This window comes from Hylaeus anthracinus, unplaced genomic scaffold (assembly GCF_026225885.1).
Source record: "Hylaeus anthracinus isolate JK02 unplaced genomic scaffold, UHH_iyHylAnth1.0_haploid 12001, whole genome shotgun sequence".
Classification (NCBI taxonomy): Eukaryota; Metazoa; Arthropoda; class Insecta; order Hymenoptera; family Colletidae; genus Hylaeus; species Hylaeus anthracinus.
The window spans coordinates 16,939,636-16,959,831 of NW_026534348.1; the positions used below are offsets into that span (position 1 = coordinate 16,939,636).

General features: G+C 43.8%; 1 protein-coding gene across 9 annotated transcripts in view; it reads left to right on the forward strand.

The window, feature by feature from the left end:
- LOC128891226 (synaptotagmin-7) overlaps positions 1 to 20,196 on the forward strand; it is a 63,491-nt gene that overhangs the window by 24,014 nt on the left and 19,281 nt on the right. For 6 of the 9 annotated variants that reach the window (XM_054150588.1, XM_054150594.1, XM_054150595.1 and 3 more), the window contains exon 1: positions 6,737 to 8,526. The exons of 2 other annotated variants lie outside the window; for them this stretch is intronic. Coding sequence is in view for 3 of the 7 variants with exons in the window: in XM_054150586.1 (XP_054006561.1) it covers positions 8,438 to 8,526 (89 nt within the window). In the remaining 4 variants the exon portion in view is untranslated. Of the gene's footprint in view, positions 1 to 6,736; positions 8,527 to 20,196 lie in introns of those variants that run through there. One more of the 9 variants, XM_054150585.1, reaches the window with a different exon arrangement.

Below are 20,196 nucleotides of genomic sequence, written 5' to 3' on the forward strand. Positions count from 1 at the left end.
AAGCCCCCGTTGCCTCCAACTTGGATCCGCTCCTGGTACGGCAGCCTCCCGCACGAATGAGTAAGCGCGCGCTAAAACGAGATTGGTCGGTAAAGGTGGCCGTAGGTTACCGCTGGTTGTCTATTATCGACCGATGAACCGTTCCGTCCGGTGAAATTGCTCGCAAAAATAACGATCGGCACGCTGCCACTAGCGAAGAATCTTTTCCTCCTTTAAGAAGATTCCGAAGAGCCCAAGAACTTTCCAATCGCTTCGTATATCATTCCAGATTGAAAGTTTTCTAAAGCAACGCTATATCGCGGTATGAAAAGCATCGAGGTTTTACTCTTATTGACGTACGGTTATGAATTGGAATGCTTACGATTTTACCGACGACGGAACATCCGACGTTTTTACGTAACTCGAAGCGGCGCCTGATTTGGCGTTATTTACGAGCAAGCTTTCCACGGGGAAACGGGAAACAGAATAGGTATTCTCCAATTCACTTCCGTTCTTTCCCTGAAAGGGTATTGTATTTACATTGGATTCGACCAAACTTGTGTATGCTATCTTAAATGGCCTGAAGTCATTGCCAATCAGCTTATGCATCCAATTGTACTCCACCAATCGGAAATCGAAGCGCATCTGCACATTTCTGATTGGATGAACAAGTTTCTCTCAACGGAGGTTAGATATATACAGGGAGCACTAAAATCGATGCACCGAATTTTGGGTACGTGTAATACTTATAGAAGAAAGTAGCATAGCTTCGGGATACTTGGACTTAAAAATCCACGGTTCATGGTTTTTAATTTAGTATCCATTTCTTGATCTCGTTAATTAGTTTGTTTGGATTCGACCACCTCCTGTACAACGATCTCTAGCCTCGCGTATTGGTAACGAACAAAATTGTCTACTCGTGCCTCGCATATTGACAACGACCAAAAATTCTCTATCCGTGCTTTGCATCTGGATAACGACCACAAATTCTCTATACGTGCCTCCCATATTAACGACGTTCAAAATTTGCTATTTGTGCTTCGCATATTGATAACGACAATAGATTCCTTACCACTGTTCTGTATATTGATAATCAAAGATTCTCTATCCGTGTTGCGCATACTGACAACGACCAAAGATTTTAATAGAGATCAGAATATTTCTCGAGATAGAAAAAAAGTTTAAAGCTGTAAGTGTCCCTTCACCATAAAAATATTATCGACTTTTGTTTCGATTACGATACCTTTTCCGTGCCTTGGGAAGTAAAAATAAAACGCATGTAGATACAGCGCCGGTAGATTCGTCGTTATCGGCAATGATGGCGCGAAAAAGGCAGTGAACACAGATCGATGACTCCCGCGAGTACCGACGATACGATTGGGCAGATTACCAACACCGTCGCCGGAACCAATAACGTTCCCCGTTCGTGTTAACCAGCCGTTATCGCCAACAGCGGCCGATAATTAGTGTTCGAAGCGTTTTCGATCGACTGACGAGCTGGGAAAAAATCGGAAACAAGGAAAAAGTCGGATACCAGCGCGTTATAAATTCCGTTATGCCCGACAAGGTGCCAATTGGAAGCGTGCCAAGCAGTCGAGTGTTTCGTAGCACTTAAATCGACGAAACGCAACAGATGCCACTTGTTACGTTGCATACTATAACTGGCCTGGTCTTACTGTATCCGCTTCGTTCGTTCGTTTTTGATATTGGATTACGGTCGAACAGCATCAGTTCAGACCGGAAGGAAGGAAAGACAATGAAGGATGAGCGCCCCATTGGCCATTTGCCTTTCCTCCCCCGATCCAGCGCCACGTGCTACACCAAACCGGGAATCTCCTCCTTACGTTGTCATGACACGTACGTGTCTCTGTTATTATTACCGAGACTATCGTGCTAGAAAAATATTCATATGCGCAGTGGTAATAATAACGCTAATGAAATAACTAATTTTATACAAGGAAGTATGCGCAATAGTGGGCACTCTGACAAGGAATTTTATTTAATATGGTGGCTGCCAAGCAGATTTCCTTAGGTTGTGTAATTCCCATCATTAGTGTCAATCATATCAACACTTTGGTCCGACAAGTTCCAATTAACACCGTCCAAACCCATCCAGTGACAGTGGCTGTACATATCAGTGTCATACATACAGATTGTTGCCAAAAATGAGAGACCTACTTTGAAGAACGATTCCTCGTACAATTACGAGTCAAAATGTCTTTTTCCATTTTACAATACGAGACTTCGTTATCAAGATAAGAGTGAAGTTCTTATAGTCGCATGGTCAGCTGACCGGTGATACAAAATGGCGTCTCCCAGGATTCGCATTAATCAATTTTAACTGCTCATAACCAAGCGACGAAGCTTCCGATTGGAAAATGGTAGAGGACTTTACGATCTTAAGAAGGATAAAATCTTACGCCACGAAGAGGATAAAATAAAACGAATAACATAAACTCCTGTGCCACAAAATGGATGAAATTTCATGCCACGAAGAGGATAAAATTCCACGCCGCGAAGGGGTTGAAATTTCATACCACGAATACACGATTCCTCATACTTTACCGCCATAGCCAACGATCGTGACTAAACGGTTGATTCTTCCGTGTTTATCGCCGCGATCATAACCGTCGAAAAAGAGCCACGACGTCGCGCCAACGACCACGAACGATCGTAAAAGCTGCGCGATCGATGATAATAGACGTACATAAACGCGAAACATCTAGATCGCAGGAGAACGCCACGCAGAACCGAAATAAATTGAGTACGTAAGTACACCCCAAGTGACACGCGACCACCACCACCGAAGACGGCTGCTCGGTGACATCGCCGGCATAGATTACTCGTAGATCGCGGCATAGATTACTCGTACATCGCTCCAATATACCTGTCAGATGCACAACTGCATAATGCATCACCGGTGTTTTGGTTGGCAGCAACGAGGTCAAGATTAAATTTCCCTACTTCCGTTCTCACTGTCAACGCTACACCTACTCGTACGATTTATTTCGTATTTTGTTCTCTGCGCCGGCTTTCAAATTAGCTTTCACGCCAGACCTCGGCTGTAAATCGCTCGCACCACGGATAGGAAAATTTTTATTTGAATGGGTACTCCAGATAATTAGTAATATATAATCACTAGAAGTTTGTGATTTCAACGGCTCAAATTTTAATGAGATTTTATCGTAGGTAGATTTAGTACAGCGTGAATATAAACGCGATGAGTTAATGTGTATTACGTAAACGTTGTCTGATGTTTGATCTGTAATTTATAATTGGTTCTATTTATTGCAATTCACCCTTCCTGTCCGTAGAGGTTGCGCGCTACTTTATAAAACAGTGTTAGACATGTAAACTATTGCTCAGAAAAGTTTTCTCCTTATTATCTTATAGCACAGCGACTTAACGAAATTGTCCACATTAGCGTAAATAGCCGTTGAGTGCGGAAATGATTAATAAAAGTTATCAACAGAAACTTTGCATACTTTGTACGTCGTATTACTATGGTCAGAATTGTTACAACCGAGTGTACGTCAGTTTCAAACACGTACGCGGATTATAATGGAGCGAACGACATGATCGAAGGTCTAAAACCAGTCGTGGAAAACTGGAACAAGACAGGGCGACTCGATTGATCAAGGGGGTAGTCCGGTCTAGAGACATCGAATTTAGATTCGACGTATTAATTTTTCAAAAAGTCTCGGACACGTTGATCTCAAATTTCGCGTATTGTACTTTCAAATTGATCCAAGCCCAATAGATTCTGTTGAATTTGCTCGTACGCCTCGGTCGATAGCTTCTTATGTTCTTTAACGCGGGATTAAAAGGTCATTCTTATGTAAATTTCTTGATTAGCCCGTCGTATGAATTATTGGAAGAAGTTCGATTAGACGTACGTCGCGCGTGATTTATGCATGACGGTGCACCGTTTCATTTCAGCCGAGTAGCCAGACGATTCTTGAAGGATTTTCTGACGGATGGACATGTTCTATAGACCTTATTGCCTGGTCTGCTCGTCGCACGGATTTAAATCCGCCGAGTTTCTATTCTCGTGGCCACTTCGAAACATTTGTTTATTCAGCATCCACCGACGATCTTAAAATACCCCGGCCAACGTATAGGGAAAATCTTAACGAATCTAATAAAATATCTGGAGCAGCTCTTCGCTGTTGGATAATCAGTGGAAGGTACTCGAGTCTAAAATGTTCACTTCCGTTCGTGAATTAGAAATTATAGCGAACCGTTTGATTTTTCTGGATAAATTATAAGGGACGTTACAATTTAAACAAAAATTCATTCGCTTCTCCAGTGTCAGGTGTAAGTTCGAGTTCCGTCTTTCCCATCGAATATCAAGAAACTTTATGACAGGATATTTGCAAGCTCGTATTTGGGTCGAAGGTGGCCATTTCGGGCACTTCCTGTGAAAGGTAAGCAACTGCCATTACCGAAGCACAAAAATGGATGTTGCTTGGGGAAGAAGGTAAAATAGGGCACATGTTTGTATGGACTTTTTTCATTGTTTTTGTGTCCTCGATCGATCGCTCAAGTTGGTCCCACATGTTCGGAGGCATCGTGTACATATGCACCGATGCAAGGCGACTCGTGTCACTGATGTATTTCCTGTTGTTATAATAGAAACTAATGACTCGATGCAAGCAGAGACTTAAAGTGGCCATCCCAATCTAGCACTTTTGTTTTATTTTTTCTATATTGATATTTTCCATTTCTTCTGTTTCAGGCTACATGGTCGTGGTAATTTACAAAAAAAAATGCATTTACGAAGAAATCCATTCCTTACCCAATTTTATTAATAAATATAGCGAGTATACATTTTTATTCCAATCTGTAACATAATCACTAATCTATCTTTAGCATTGAAATTATGATTGGGGTTTTGTTTTATATGGATGAATCTTGAATGTTAATTGTATATTCATTTAATACCATTAAATCTTTCTTCAGTTTCGATCAATTTTATAGTTGCAATCCAAGCAACTATATGTCATCGAAATGTTGCTACGGAAATAACGAAAAAAATCGTAAAACTGTATTCTCCGCGAATCGACAGTTTGAAGCCTATATAACAGGGCACATGTACTATTACATATATTGTAGAAGTTATGAAGTTTCGAGGAGTACGGCGCATAAAGGGAGCAGGCATAACCAGCACGGTTCAAGTAGGTACCAGTCGAACTTTAAACGCGTTTTCCTCGAAACTACATTTTCCGGAATACCGAGAAGGATAACTTGGACACTAATGGCCCTAGGAATTAGGATAATACGCTTATCCTTACCAATTTCTCTCTATCCTCGACGTAAAAAGCGAATTTTTGATGAAATTTCAACCGAAAAACCAGACGACGTCCCAGAATATTCCAACCTACTCCAAGGCTCGTTAAACTTTTTTCATTCCAGCTATACGTAAGACGGAATTAATAACTACCATCGGTTTCGTAAAAACTCCGTTTCATCCTCCGCAGACGGATAAATATTCTGCCATATCAAAGTAGAGAAACAGAAAATATTATACTAAGACTTTTCCAAAAGAGGCTTTTAGCATATCGTACCCTTAAACTCACTTGGTCCTAATCAAATAAAAAATATATTCCAGCATTCTCGTTTGATTGAAAAACAAACTCCTCAAAGCCTCTGTAGGAGAACCCTTTATTTCCGAAAATTGCCGCGACCCCGAGAGAGAGGGTCTCGGCGCAACCCTCGCGAGAGGTCGCGATCCAAGATTTAAGGAGCTGCGTTTCGAAGAATACTTGCTCCAACAAAGCGCAGAAATTCTAAGCGCGGTAGCCGACGAAACGGCGACCGGTAATCACCACCGAACGGCGCCGGCGGGCAGCCTGTGGGTTGGGACGGCAAAAGAAAAGGACAGGAGTTGGCGTCGAGGCGAAGCGAGGCGAGACGAAAAGATTACTATGCTCGTAGCCGATACAGGTGGCGGCGATAACTTTGGACGAGATGAAGAGTTGAAGAGTGGAGCGGCGTGCCGCGGGGCGGCGGACGGGACGCGATAGGACGAAGTAGGATCCAGGATGCAGGAGACAGGGGGGGTTTGGAGGTGGTGGAGGAGAAGGAGCAGAGAGGAGGGTGTAGACGAGAAGAGAGAAACGGAGAAAGACGAAACCAGAGGAAGGGGATGGACGGTCGGCGAGAGTTGAAAAGGGATGTCGGAAGTGGGGTCGAGAAGGCAGGACGAGGACGGAAACGGGAATGACGAAGAGGAGAAAATGGTAGGCGATCGAGAGGTGCAAGGGGTGCGCGGAACGAGCAAGGGCGTACGGTGGTTGCGATGTAGAATCGGTCGGCGAAGGGTGGTAGTTGGTAGGCTAAAACTGGAGGTGGTGGAGGTGGAGGTCGAAAGAGGAGGGGAACATACATGCCTAGTCGTGGCAGGACTCGGAGGAAGGGGTACGAAGGTATCGTAGCGAGGTGAGCGAGGGGTGGAACGAACGGGGCGACGAGGGGATGAAACGGGACGGTTTCGCGACGGGTTACGGAGAGGTAGGAACGGTAGGAACGAGGGCAGAGGCAGGAGGAGAAAGGAGGAGGCGGAGGAGAAGGTAACGTGGCTGGATAGGTGGGGTGGCCGACACAGGGGTAGCGATAGGATTCTGGGGGTTGGAAGCAGCTGAGAGCAGTACGCGAGTAGGTCACACCACAGAGGAGAGCGGTAGTTCGCGTTTGGCTGACGGTTCGTCCGTTCGATTGGACGGGACCTGCGATTCTCGTTCGACCGGCGCTACGTTTTCGCTGACGGTGACGGTTGTGTCCGCGTGTCGTTGCGCGAGGAACGAAACGGGTGAACGTTTCCGTACCCGAACAACCTCGTCGATATCGGCCTGGATCGCGACGACGAGTCAAAAAAAAAAAAAAATCCTCCGTCGACGCTCGAACCGTCCCTCTGTCCACTCGGAGGAAGAGGACATTGTCGAAGAGGACTTTGCGTCTTCGCCGTAGGTAAGCGTGCGGGCCCCTTGTTCGACGGGATCCGTTCGCCAGCGATCGAAGGATCATTTCGTCCAAGAGCGAGGGGGGAGGGCCAGCTCACGCGCTTTCGCTACCACGACGCGTAACGCCTTCGATCGGTTGATCGTTTCGCGGTCAAACTCGAATCGATTCATGGGTGACAGACGACGAATGAACCGAGAAGAGTGGGACACGAAGAAGACGAAGGAGATCTTCCGATGAGTTTCATCCAAGCCACGGGCCACGGAGGTGACTCTTGACGCTCGAGGAAAGATCATCCTCAAGGAGACGCACAGAGAAACAGAGAGAAACGGTTCAGAGAACGCTGAAATAGACGCAATCATCGAGAGTCAGTCATCGAGAGTTCGCCAAGTTATTGTTCTCGCGGCTCGTTAAACGAATTGTTACTTGTTACTCGTTGTTCGTTTGTAGATCTTGTTGTAAATCTCGCGCGCCCACCCCGAGAACACCGCGATAGAGGTGGATCGTTTTACTCGGGACGATTACTTCGGTCGCGTTATTTTTCAATCGATCTACGGGCCATCGTAGCGCGTTGGTGCGAACGTTCCGAAATTTCGCCACCCCCGAAGCCTTGGTTATTCGGGGGCTGTCATCTCGAGGGAAGACGGAAACGCGCGCAAGCCGGAACGACCCCCTGTCGGCCGATTCGAATAATTCGAGTCTCGTCGGTGGCATCGAAGGCCGTATCGCCAGTCTCGACCAAATTCGTCGGCCGACCCGTCGATTAATTTTCCCTCTCTCCCCGTACCAGCCCGGGTGAAACCAAAGGGTGTCGAATCTGGATCCCCGAGGACAGTTGGAAGGTCTCGAGCGGAGAAGAGGAGGACGCGATCGAAATTCCCCATCGAGGATCGTCGGGAAGTGATTCGAGCGGCGTCGACGCTCGTTTCCGCATCGATTGGAGATAATTCAATGGAAGCGTTCTTCGGAAGAGGGTAAAGTGCGACGGGTGGGGGGGGGTGGTGGTGCAAACAATAGAGGAAGGTGAATTACCTGTTTGTGCGCGTAAGAGGGCGTCGAACTTGTTAACGGTTCGAGTCACCCTGGAAACGGTACAACGAAGCCTCGACGAGGACGACCTGGCATTTTAACGGGGCGAGACGAAGGATCGCGGGACATCGAGTCGTGAAACGTAATCAAAAGGGGGGCGAAACGAATCATGCGATACGACTCGTTGAGGAACGCGTTAAGGGCACGACGCAACCAAGTTACGAAGGCGAAGGAGAACGCGAGCCGCTCGATCGGCGACGAGAGCGTGGAGTCACTCGATTAGGAGAATCGAGAGTCGTCAGCGGTCGTGCACACACGTATCAGGTGGCTGGGAGCCCGTGATACCGATCGCGATTACGATTCGACGAGACGCGGTTTACCGAAAAGAAGGAGATCCAACCGATCGAAGCCTTGCACGGCAAAGTTATTCTCTTCCTCCTTTAGTTCGGTTGCCGGTGAACGATCGAATATGGAAATCGCAGCCTCTGCAATGTTGGATGGCCTGAAAAATAATCGAATCAGCAAGTTGGCACTGTCGCGGTTCTTGTCGCAGAGTCTGTGAGTAAATTAACCCCGGTCGTTGGTCACGAGCACGTAATCGATTCGACGCGATATACGAGTAACGAGGGTGCTCGAAAGCATCGGCACGTAGCGCGCACTAATTGATTGCTTGGCTGTTGTCTATGCTTCTGCCGCGTTTCCTCGTCATCCTGGACGAGTTTCGGTTCCGTTCGAGGCTTACGCCTTCAAGAATCGTCTTGTCGCGATGCCTGCTGCACATCCTTTCCGCCCCCTCCCCCCTTAGCCTCCCCCCAATCGTGGCGCCAACCATCTCGCGCAGGCATCGCGTTCAATCATCGTTAGCGATAGGCTGTCGAATCTGTGCCCCGAAAGGAATTGGAAACTTTCACGGATGACGAGCTTCCAATCTTTTCGAACATTATTCGATACCAGGTCTTGATTCCAAGTCTCGGGAAAGATTACAGAAATTAGAGACTACAAAGGATTCGGGACTTTCAAGATCACGGAGCTTTAGATATACGTCGATCTTAGAAGGTCTTGAAAGCCTTGATTCTTCTCGAAGATCGAATCTAACGTTTGCAAAGGACCTGACACTTCCACGACTACGAAGTTTTGGATTGCTTCCTATGGAGTTTGAGATTAGAAGGTCTTGGAAGTCTCAACCAGCTTTGAATCATCTTGAACTTGATTCGATACTAAGTCTTGGGAGTCTCTGACGACTTTGTAATCTTGAATCGTCTTAATGATCAGATGTGGCATACGAGAAGGATTCAAGATTTCAAATTGCGTCGACCATAATTCGACGAAGATTGTATTAGGGGCTTCAAAGAGACTCCATACTCCCAAGACTGCGCACTTGGAACATTATTCGATCTCAGGTCTTGGGAGTCTAGGTCGATCTTAAAATTTCGTTTTCCCTTGAACACTGAGCGAAGATTTTGAAGGCGATTCGCCACTTTCGAGACTGTAAACATCCAAATTGCCTGGAATTCGTTCCCGGAAAGTCTTGATTCCCCTTCAAGATCGAATCAGTGTTTTGAAAAGGATTCGAAACTTCCAAGGCTTCCTGAAGATCTCGAAAGTTGTGCCGAGGAAGATTAATTTCTGGAGGAAGACAATCTCATCTCTTTTTGTTCAGGACAGCATTGTGTGTCAGGTTGTGGTGTCAATCTTTTCCCTGAACCTCGACCTTCGGAATAGATCGTAGTATAAGCGTACGAACGAACTACAATAGTAAAAAAGAGGAATGAAATGTTAGAAAGAAAAAAAAAATGAAAAGAAAAAAGGGAGAGATAAATCATAGTACTGTCGAAACAAGGACTACGTTGTTATTTCCACGTGGGTGAACGTTGAGGGTAGCAAACGAAAAAATACGAACGAATTGGTCTCCTCTCGACTTATCGTCGAGCAACCACGCAGGAAATAATTTGCCAACGGTAACCACGCAAATCGCGGGGAGGCAGATTCGATTATATTTTTTCGTTTGCTACTCTCGACGACAATCGACGTGGAAGTAATATTTCAAGTCTTTGTTCCGTCTGTTCCAGACTGCTATATAAAACAATGTTTATTTTCGCGTTATTTATCTTGGAGAAGGACAAACGAATCACTGTTGTTTCTTTTTTTTCGAACGAATTTCAAAGTTTTTAAATAAAATTGACGAAGAAGGTGAAGCATTCTTCAATGGTCAGTGGATCAATGCAACACAAACATAGACACATTCATCAGGTCCTCCTTTTGTTCGAAACATTCCCAAATAAAATTAACGAAGAAGGTGAACCATTCTTCGATAGCCTATAGATCGATACAACGTAAATATAGCACCATCGGTTTCTTCTTTTGTTCGAAGGATTCCCAAATAAAATTAACGAAGAAGGATAATCCTCCACCGATCATTGAAGTACTCGCTTCTCTTTCTCCCACTTTTATTTCTGAAAGGAATTTAGCTCCAAGTACCAAGGTTTTCAAAGTCTTGATCCCTTTCAAGGATCTGTTGGTATCGACTAATGTTCAAACGTTCGACGTCACAGATTCGAAACGATCCAATCTCGAGTCCCCGGCGCTGGTTCATGGTAGATTGTGCGTAGTTCGCGCGAGTGCAACACTGAACGCGGGGTAACAACCAACTCACGGGGCGCACTTTGCTCGCCGATCGCTTCGTTGCCGCTTTCTAGTTACGCTTTTGTCTCGCGCGACGGACAATCGAGGCGAGTAACGCGCGAGAAATTGCCCGTGCCCATGCAAAGACTCTCGACCTTGCTTATCCACCCTTCAACAGGGGGTGATTCCAGAAACTGAGCCTCGTTTCCAAGCTAGATACTGAATACTGATACAGGAGGGGAAAAATTGAATCTCAGAATGGGGGACTCTATCTTGATGACATAATTTTTTTCTTTTTAGTGCAATAATGGAGGTGCAGCATGCACTTGCACTTCTTTCTATAATATGTATGGCTCTGCTCTTGGTTTCAGAAAAATTGAATGCCAGAATGGGGACTTTATCTCGATGACATAATTTTCTTTAGCATTTCTTGTTACAATTGTTCAGTTCCAATTTGCTCGACATTCCAATTGTGCTCGAGCAATTAGTTTTGATCTTAAAGTTCGTGTCGTCGATTGAAAGAAGAGGCCGCGAGTGCACTCGGTCTTCGGGTTTCTGTTTAATTTATAAAAGTGTATTCGCAGTCGTACCACGGAGAGAGAAGGAGGAACTAGAATTAAAGGGAGTGTGGCACGAATAAGTAGAATGTGGACAGCGTCGGAGTAATTTTGCCTTATGAAGGCTGGGTACGACGTCTGACCCAGTGTGATCCGCAAGGGAAGTTCCTTTTTTTTCTCCACGAAATAGGATATTTGATACAGCTCTGCAACGTTCTCTCTATTTCTATCTGAACTTTCACGTCATAAAATTATGTAAATAATTGATTCTCAGTACGAGTCAAATAGTTTTATTATCTGCATAAAAAAAACGTGTTCATCGATAGTTTCTTTTGATCTTCTTCAGTTTTCAGTATATATAAAAAATCTCTGATGAATATCTACCTAGGAATATAAATTAATTTTTATATGTATACTTTTACCTGAGATGAAGTATCGATTGATGGAATGGAACTGTATGATTCGATTTTAGAAACAAGTGCAATATGCAGTTTAATGCATCTGTACATCCACCTGCACCGTTGGAAGAAAACAAAAGGATTATGTCAGCGAAAGATAGACCCTCGTGCCTAAACTACTCTTGGAAATGAACGGCGGCTTGTCCCAGTTTCTAGAATCACCCTGTATCGTGGTGGGCGTTCGAATCTGTGTCTCGAAAAAGATTCGAAACGTTCAAGATTGTGAAGATTCGAACCGCCTCGAGCATAGCTCGATACCAGAAGGAACTGACTCTCATTTCGATGCATAAATAAATATATACATGGCAATCATAATCGATGGCAAAAGTACAACAAAGGAAAGTATACGAAATTCCTTGAAAATATTCAAGTTTACTCGCTCATGAAGACAGTACATATACATACATTATTTACAAATCTGTAAATTATTCATAAATGCTCCCGCCAAAAAATCATGTCATCCACGCAAACACAATATAAACACCCAAAACACCATAAACGAGAAAACACAGCTCATCGACGCACGAAAGTAAGCAACTCGAACGTGTTCGCGACATTTTCTTTAGAAAGTTGTTTACACGCTTTCCCGCTTTCCCTCCACAATTTATGTCAACGATACCTTTCGACGGCAAGCATTCGAGTTTCGAAGCGCTCGAAACCCATCAAGACTTTCAAGACCCATCAAGCCTGTCAAGAACTTCTGGTATCGAATAATGTTCGAAGCGATTCGAATCTGACGTCACAGATTCGGAGAGATTCGATCGATCTCGAGTCCAACCGCTATCCACCAAACCCCCACGTCGAGTGCGGCGGCCCCCCCCCGAGATCGAGCTCTTCACCCATCGATCTTCGACGAGAGATCGAATCGTCGTCGACCCAAAACGACGTAGTCGAGTTTAACTTGGCCTTCGACGTGCGGCGAGTTGCGTAAAAAGAAGTATCATGCGAACGAGCCGCGTTATCGTAGAGGTAGAGGTAGAATAGAGGTAGACGTAAACGTAGTTTTTGTAAACGTAGAGCTAGAAGTAGTGAGACATGGTTGAAAATGACAGACGAAATGATCGACGAGTGAGAAAGAGAGAATTTCACGTCAACGCCAATCGGGCGCGAATATGAAGTCTTAGAGATAAGCAAATACTATCTGGAGCACGCTTGGAACTTTCAGACCCCCGATTCCGATGAAACTTTCCGCAAATGTTCAATTTATAAAGTTTCCACCTGGAAATATTTGGTAGGAAATTTTCACGAATTTATTAATTGAGAGCTAGGTAGATGTGCGTGTTATGTTACTGCTATTTTATAGTTTAAGGGAGAAACCACCCCTTCTATTCACATTTCCACTTGTATATGTTTCCCTACTATAGAAACTATAGAAACTACTAATCTAGCTTTATCCTGAAATAATAATTTTATACGACCTGTGTGTACTAAAGAAGACACAAAATCCGAGTTAAAAATGGGTGAAACAATTATAAACAATAAGCGCCACGCCCTGTTTATGTACAACTATAAAGCAGTATTGCAATATTAAATTCAACTTCGATAAAAAGACTGCGAGAATAAAAAAAAGCTTGGCACTCGAAAAAGTGACTTTCCATGTTTTCGGTCTTTGTTAAATAAAATAATCCGTAACTATTCTGTTTGTAATTTAAGAGACTCGCGTATGATGATACGTTGGAAATTCTAAATGGCTCCGATATAGTGGTTTCCCTCTTAAAATTGAAGAGTAGCAGCAACAATGCACGGCACAGTTCTTATTATTAGATTGAAGCAACGAGCGTCTGTGCAAAGTTTCATTAAAAACAGCGTTTGACAGTTTGCAATGTTCGCTTGTGAGCGGAAACTTCGTTGTACACTGAATTTAAATGGTACAGATAATATGAATAATGTAGGCGACAGCCATATTGTGGTTACGAAGCTTGAGGAGAGAACGAATCGTCGACGGCCTGGATAGCTTAATCCTTCCGGATCTGGCATTTAAACGCGGTTTTCGGTCGAGTTTCATTCACTGATAATTCCGTTTTAAGCAGTTTTGGATGAATTATAAATGTATCGCGGCATAATCTCATAAGTATAACGCTCCATTTATATCCGAAAATTACTAACCAAAAATACACGCTCGCTGGTTTACCAGTATCAATAATTAACAGTGGAAAATAAAATGATAGCACATTCGTCGTTTTTATCTCAAGGCAGATTCCCTTTAGGAAATTGTAGAATGATTCTACTCTACTAATGAATCCAAAAAAAAAAGAAAGTGCGCAACAAAGCTGGAAAAAGAGATTGGAATTTTAATTAAATTCTATTATACAATTGAGATTCCGATCTTTATTGAATTTCATTATATAATTGAAATTGCAATTTTATCGAATTTTATGACGGAATTCAGGCTGCAATTTCCATCAGGCAAATAACAGATGAAAAGTCCTCCATCTTTCGTTTCCTATTCAACATCTTCATTTGTGCTCGACTCAGCACAAATCCACGAAATGATCAATTTTCAAATACCTCGTGCACATATGCGGCGATCATGCTTAAAAGTGTTATTGGCTGGAGGAATCCAGCTGTTCGATCGGACGATTCCTTTTCTCCTGCGTTGGCAAAAAAAGTCACCCCGTCTTCGGAACGTTCGCAGAAATGAAACGATGTCCAATGAGGCGAAAGCGCGAACAGGAGCCATTCGTGTTCCAATTCCCGTTTCAATTCGTTTCCCTAATTTGCTAATGTCGCCAGACACCCGAGCGCGTTCGTTTATATATCCATTCTCTTTTCATCGCCTGCAATTTGATAGGAAACTGGTCGTTTCCTCTTCGCGGTAAAAATTAATCAAATTCCGAGCCTGGGAACGTGTCCTCGTGCTCTTTTCAACCCCCACTGGTGGTGTTTCGAGCTGTGGGACGAATTTTGATTCGAATAACGAGCCCCGACGTGCAGCAATTTATTGACGGAGTTTATTTGGTTGGACGATTAATCGTGCTAATTTTTAATCATGGAAAATAAAGTGTCAGTGATAATAACGCGATAACAACGTCGTTGTTACGTTTCATCGAGGCGTATTTGTCTCAAACAAAAAGCTTACCCACATGTCAGGGCTTTGTCCCTGAGAAGTTTAAGTAGAATCAGTCCCCAATGCTCAGACATCGAAAGGAGGTTAAGGCGTCTGACTAGTTTGGAGCTCAGAGACTTTGGGAGGAGACAGTTTTTCCTCATAAAACTATCTGACAGGTCAATTTCAAACTTTGCGCATACATTTCTGCATATTCGTCCGAGTTATGCGAATTTTTTCGAGTCTGAGTAGTCGATTTTACGGGAACAAAAAATTGGTCGACGTCTGTCATGATAATTCTTGTTGCAGTCGTTCCAACGAAGAAAGTTTTACGTATTCTTATCCTGCATAAAAGTGACTATTACCTGAACCGAAAGGGACAAGGAAACTTGGACATTGAAAAAGTTACGACGCGTCGAAGAAACAAGTCGATTTCTTAGGTAAACTTTATTGCTTCGTCGAGCAGTAAAACAAGAACTTTCGCAGATATCGAGTTTATTTTAGTTCGGACCACGGAGAGGCGTTTACTTTCCATGTGCGTAATATTTCAAGTCGATCGGTCCATTGGCTCTCGAGATAACTGGCCAACCAACTTGAAAAATGTCATTTTCAGAAAAAGGACATTAAAGCTCCGCGTGTGGTATGAAAGTACATATTCGGTTCAAAGTCCAGTAACTTTGCCAATTTTGCCAGTTTCGCCACAATTCACTCGGGATAACGATTCGAAGACTTGAAGCTTTTAGAAAGTGTGAATGAAAATTGCTTTGCTCCAAACTAGGCAACCCCTTGAACTTTGTCGTACTAAATCTAATTTTACAAATTTCAATCGATATGTAGTAAAATTCCTTGTCTGATTAGTGCGATAAAAATAAACACACAACATTTAGGCGTACTTTTTCTCTCTTTCAGAAGTTGAGTATATCAGTGTTTCAAGTGAGATTGGATAGAAAACTAGAAAAACAATAAGGTACAGCCACCGTTTTGTATATGCCGTCTTTCTTCTCGACTATGCTAACTTGCTGAGATCCAAAAATTTATGTTCTTGTTATTCTTACTGTTCTCGTAAATTCCTCTGTTCTGGGTGGCCGAGTATGAGTCAAAAATGAATTTTTGTCTCTACGGGCTTGTTTACAAGATCCTCGTCTCAAGGTTTCTTAAGTACCTATTCAATTTATTCCTGTCCAATCTGTCATCGTACACTGGTATTGCCTTAATCATCAGGTTCTGTATAAATCTCTTCTGCCACACACCAGCATCTTTTCTACCATCTTTTCTCCAAATTCCCACGTCTAGAATTCCACTCTATTAAATATTACGCTTTCTAACTATTTTCCTACTAAAAAATAAATCTTCTCAAATCACATTAAAACGAGACAACCCACGTTTCAGAAGGCGTTCGATGTCCAATCATTTCTCCATATAGCATCGTTTACTACGGTACCAGCTATCGCACTTAGTTCTAACCTTCCGTGTTTTCTGGACATTGAGCAATAATGGGTCAAGTAGGTGCGCGTCCAGAATTCCAAAGAGTTTCCACGGTTGGAAAGGCGTCCGAAAAATGGTCGGTAAACGAGAAACTCGGTGGTAAGGTGTGTCGCTGGCCAGCGATTCTTTCGTCCTCGAACGAGATAATTTCGTAGGCGATACCATTTCCGCGAACGTTCCGTTCGATTGTCGCGCGGCCGGCGTTTACTGTCGACGGTTATCGAAAGCTCGAATAGAGCGACAGGAAACGCGAACGCGAGAAATGGTGCGCCGCCGTGCGACAATGACCGTGCCACAGGTGCAAATGCACGGTAAAATGCCGGAAACGAGGGGTTCTCAGCTGCGAGGGGAACCTTTTCACGTTCGACGTTTCGATTCCGTGGCGAACGGGACAAAAGAGCGGCGTCTGTTCGCGTTAGAGTGTTAATCGGTGTTTCGAATCGCCTCGGGCGATAAGCCTCCCTAACGGGACGCCCTGCTACTGTGCGCGACCGAGATGTTTGCGCCTGAGGGGAATCCCTTTCGACGCAAGACTTGTTCGTTTACCACAGGTGTACGCAATGACACCTTTTGTTTCGATAACGTAGGAAAAGCCTTTCGAAGACCTTCTCGACTTTTTGGACAAGGCCAAGGATAGCGTATGGTACCTATACAAAGGCGAACCACTAAAATCTCCACGATGTCTTACTACGTTGTACATTTGGGCGGATTCGAAACACCTTCCAGAGATCCCCCACGCGTTCAAGTCTTGACTTACTCATTCGCGGGACACACGTCCCTAATTAGGAGAGTATTTGGAGGTTTTAAAGCGCAAATTTGGGATCCATGAGTTTAGGCTGGGGTAATTTAACGCATTTCATTTAGTAGACAGAGGATGATTTATAGAAAAAGAGGAAATGCTTGTTTAGTTTCTGTGTTGAACGCTGAGTGGCACACTCCGTGCCGAGGAAGTTGAATTAAGCGAGGTCGCGAGTGAGTAATTAGAACTTAATCTCTATGTTCTAATCCGGTGAAAAATGCTACGTTATTTTGACACTCGAGGTACTTCTTTAAAGATGGCAGTACTTGTACTAATTTAGTTTCGTAATTGATCTTCTATTCTGATTCTGGTCGTGTCTCTGCTCTGTCGATACCATAATTGGTACAATATTTTGAATAAAAAAAATATCCTATTGTATAAAATTTGTCTGCATACTTGGCGATATTTTACATTCACATCGAACAAATTGATTTCCATCGAGACTTGCGGCGCAGTTGAATAAAAATCGCGAACATGCCGCCTCTGTTTTGTCAAGGTGGCGTAACGTTAGGCGACACGGGGGACGCGCATGCGCGCGTTCAGGCAACCCATTTCCGTTCCTTTTATCCCTCCATCCGGTTTTTTTCCCCCTCTGCAACGAAGATACGAAGTAATTGAAAGGACACTGCTGGCCCAGTTTGTACCGCGATGCCTCGGGCTTTTTAGGATAAAGGAAAAAACGGGAACAACCTACCATCGAGGCCGTCGTTTCGACGGTTCGCTCGCGAGACGCGACCTCGTCGATTCGTCCTTTTCTCTGGACCCATGTCCGTTCTTGCCGATTTCCGGAGGCAACAGCTGTCGGAACGACCGTTTCACGCTCGATGAGAGCCTCAATCGATTGGCAACGAGAAGATGGTCAAGCTGGGGGACACAATAAAGACTTCTCGACGTGTGACAGTTCAGGCCAGGTGGCAAGGGATGTGGGGACCTTGGAGAGGACGCAGAGGTTTGGTCGATAGATTCTCAATTGGTACGACACTGTTATCAAAAGTCTACTCTGCAAGCATTATGTAGTAAAACGTTGAATGTTGGATAGAGCATCTACGCCGAGGTCATTCTATACGCTCCGTGCCACAAGACAGTTTGGTCCACGTGGTAAAGGACATAGGACTCCACGAGGGTATGCAAATTTAGTCGATAGCTCCTCAATTAGTAGGACGATGATAGTTATCGGGCGTGTTTTGGACCTCTAAAACGTTCAGGCTAGAGATGTACTATAGAGTCTCCGAGATAGTTTGATCCAGATGATAAAAGGTCTGTAAAACTAGTCGATATTTTCCTAATTAATAGGACAATGATTGTTACCTCCCCTACCAGACCCCTAACAATCTCCCTGCCACAGAAAGTTGACAATCTAATAGACCTCCAAGGACCACATTACCAGACAATTTAGTACGATGGTAAAACACATCAGCCTACATCGAAACGTTGTTTACTTAGTTAATAATTCCTCGATTAATAAGAGAACTCTCGTTACCCTTCTCCGCCAGACCCTGGCAACTCTCGTGTCCCAGGAAATTGATGGTCTGACAGAACCTTTAGGCTAAGGGCATGCTATTAGGATCTCCATCGCGCGACAGTTTGCTCCAGGTGGTAGGGGTCATTATAGGGCCACGCAAACCTGGTCGACAACTTCTCAATTAATAGGAGAGTGCTTGTTACCACGTTTGCCAGTGGCAACTCTCGTGAAACGAAAAGTTAACTAATGGAGTATTTAGACTTGGGATATGCCATAGATAATTTAGACAAAGTACGGGAGGAATATATTTGGCAATCGTCAGTTTCGTGATTGATAGAGGAATTATCGCTACCTCTACCAGACCTCTGTTGCGCGAAGTAGAAGTGGCCCTGGAGGCGTACTAGGTCAGACGCCGCGGACCAAACTCGCGTCTTCTACTTACTCTCCATAAAATTCTTTCTTTGCGTGAAACGACAGTTCTAAACCTTTAGAAATGAGAAATGTATTGAACTTTTGACATCCAGAAATTCAGAATCACTGACCCTTTTTAGTTTCAATTAAATACAGACTCTTAAAAAAAAAAATTGTCCTTTAAGTATCAGAGTATACTTTACACTAAAAAGGACATTTCGATTGAATGTATACACGCCTTGGACAAAATTTCGCTCCTTTTGGATTGATCTAGGTGTCGTACATGTCACCATCCCTTAATACCAACACTCGTGCGATGGAAGGTCGTTGGTTTTACAAGGGGAGGGTTAGCAGAGACGCCGATTTTAATAAAACGGGACGGTAGGTCTACACCTGCGGGAATCGTGTTTACAGTATCAGCTTCGTATGACCATAAACTTTTCAGACAAGGGAGGTCAACGTTTGGGAGATTCCGCCTAGTCGGTATGTGCTTGTAACCGCACCGTTTTAGCAAGAGCGGTCGCGGTGTAGTGGCAGCATTGTTGCGTGCCAACTTTTTGACCAGAGTTCAAATCCCGTTGGAACAAAATTTTCTTTTTACTTTGTTAACTTTCAACAAGTGGATCGGCAAATTATTTTGACAGCACATCGTGTTTCTGCAACGTGAGCATTGCAATCACCGAAATAAATATACACACATGCAGCGAAAAATCAGTTAAATATTCTCCTACTGTTCATATTACAAACCTAATTCTATTAAATGTAAGAATAGAATTGTATTGCTTTTAAAAATAGAGTGTTACATTGGAAGTATTTCAATAAGTATCTCGCTGAAAGTTAACAAAGTAAAAGAAATGTCCCCAGTAGGATTTGAACTGGGGTCAAAATAGTTGGCACGCAGCATCGCCACAATACCACAGTCGCTCAGCTGCTGAAATAACGTGGCTGCAAGAATATGTCGACTAGAGTGGAATTTTACAAAGTTCGCCCCCTGTTTCTCTAAAATTTATAGTCATTTGAAACTAACACTGTGTACACATAGTAGGGCTAAGCAACGTCTGGCAACTTTATTGAAATCGACGTCTGCCATTATTGAACTTTCCTTTGCGTGGAAGCCCTTGAACTAGAAATTTACTGTTGACTTTCATGATAGGTTGATCCAGGTGGTAAAAAGCATGGGCTTATCCGTGCAGCCCTATCTATATCCCTGTCCACATAGTCCTATCAGTCCTACATAATCCTATCCCCTATGCACCCACATACCTAGTGGACCGTTCTTCGACCACTAAGGCAATGCATTTTACGACCTGGGCTAGCCTGTCCTGCGATTCAAAGTCGTTAGTATGTTATCGCCTCGATTATAGGTTCAATTTGCTGTTCGGATTCGC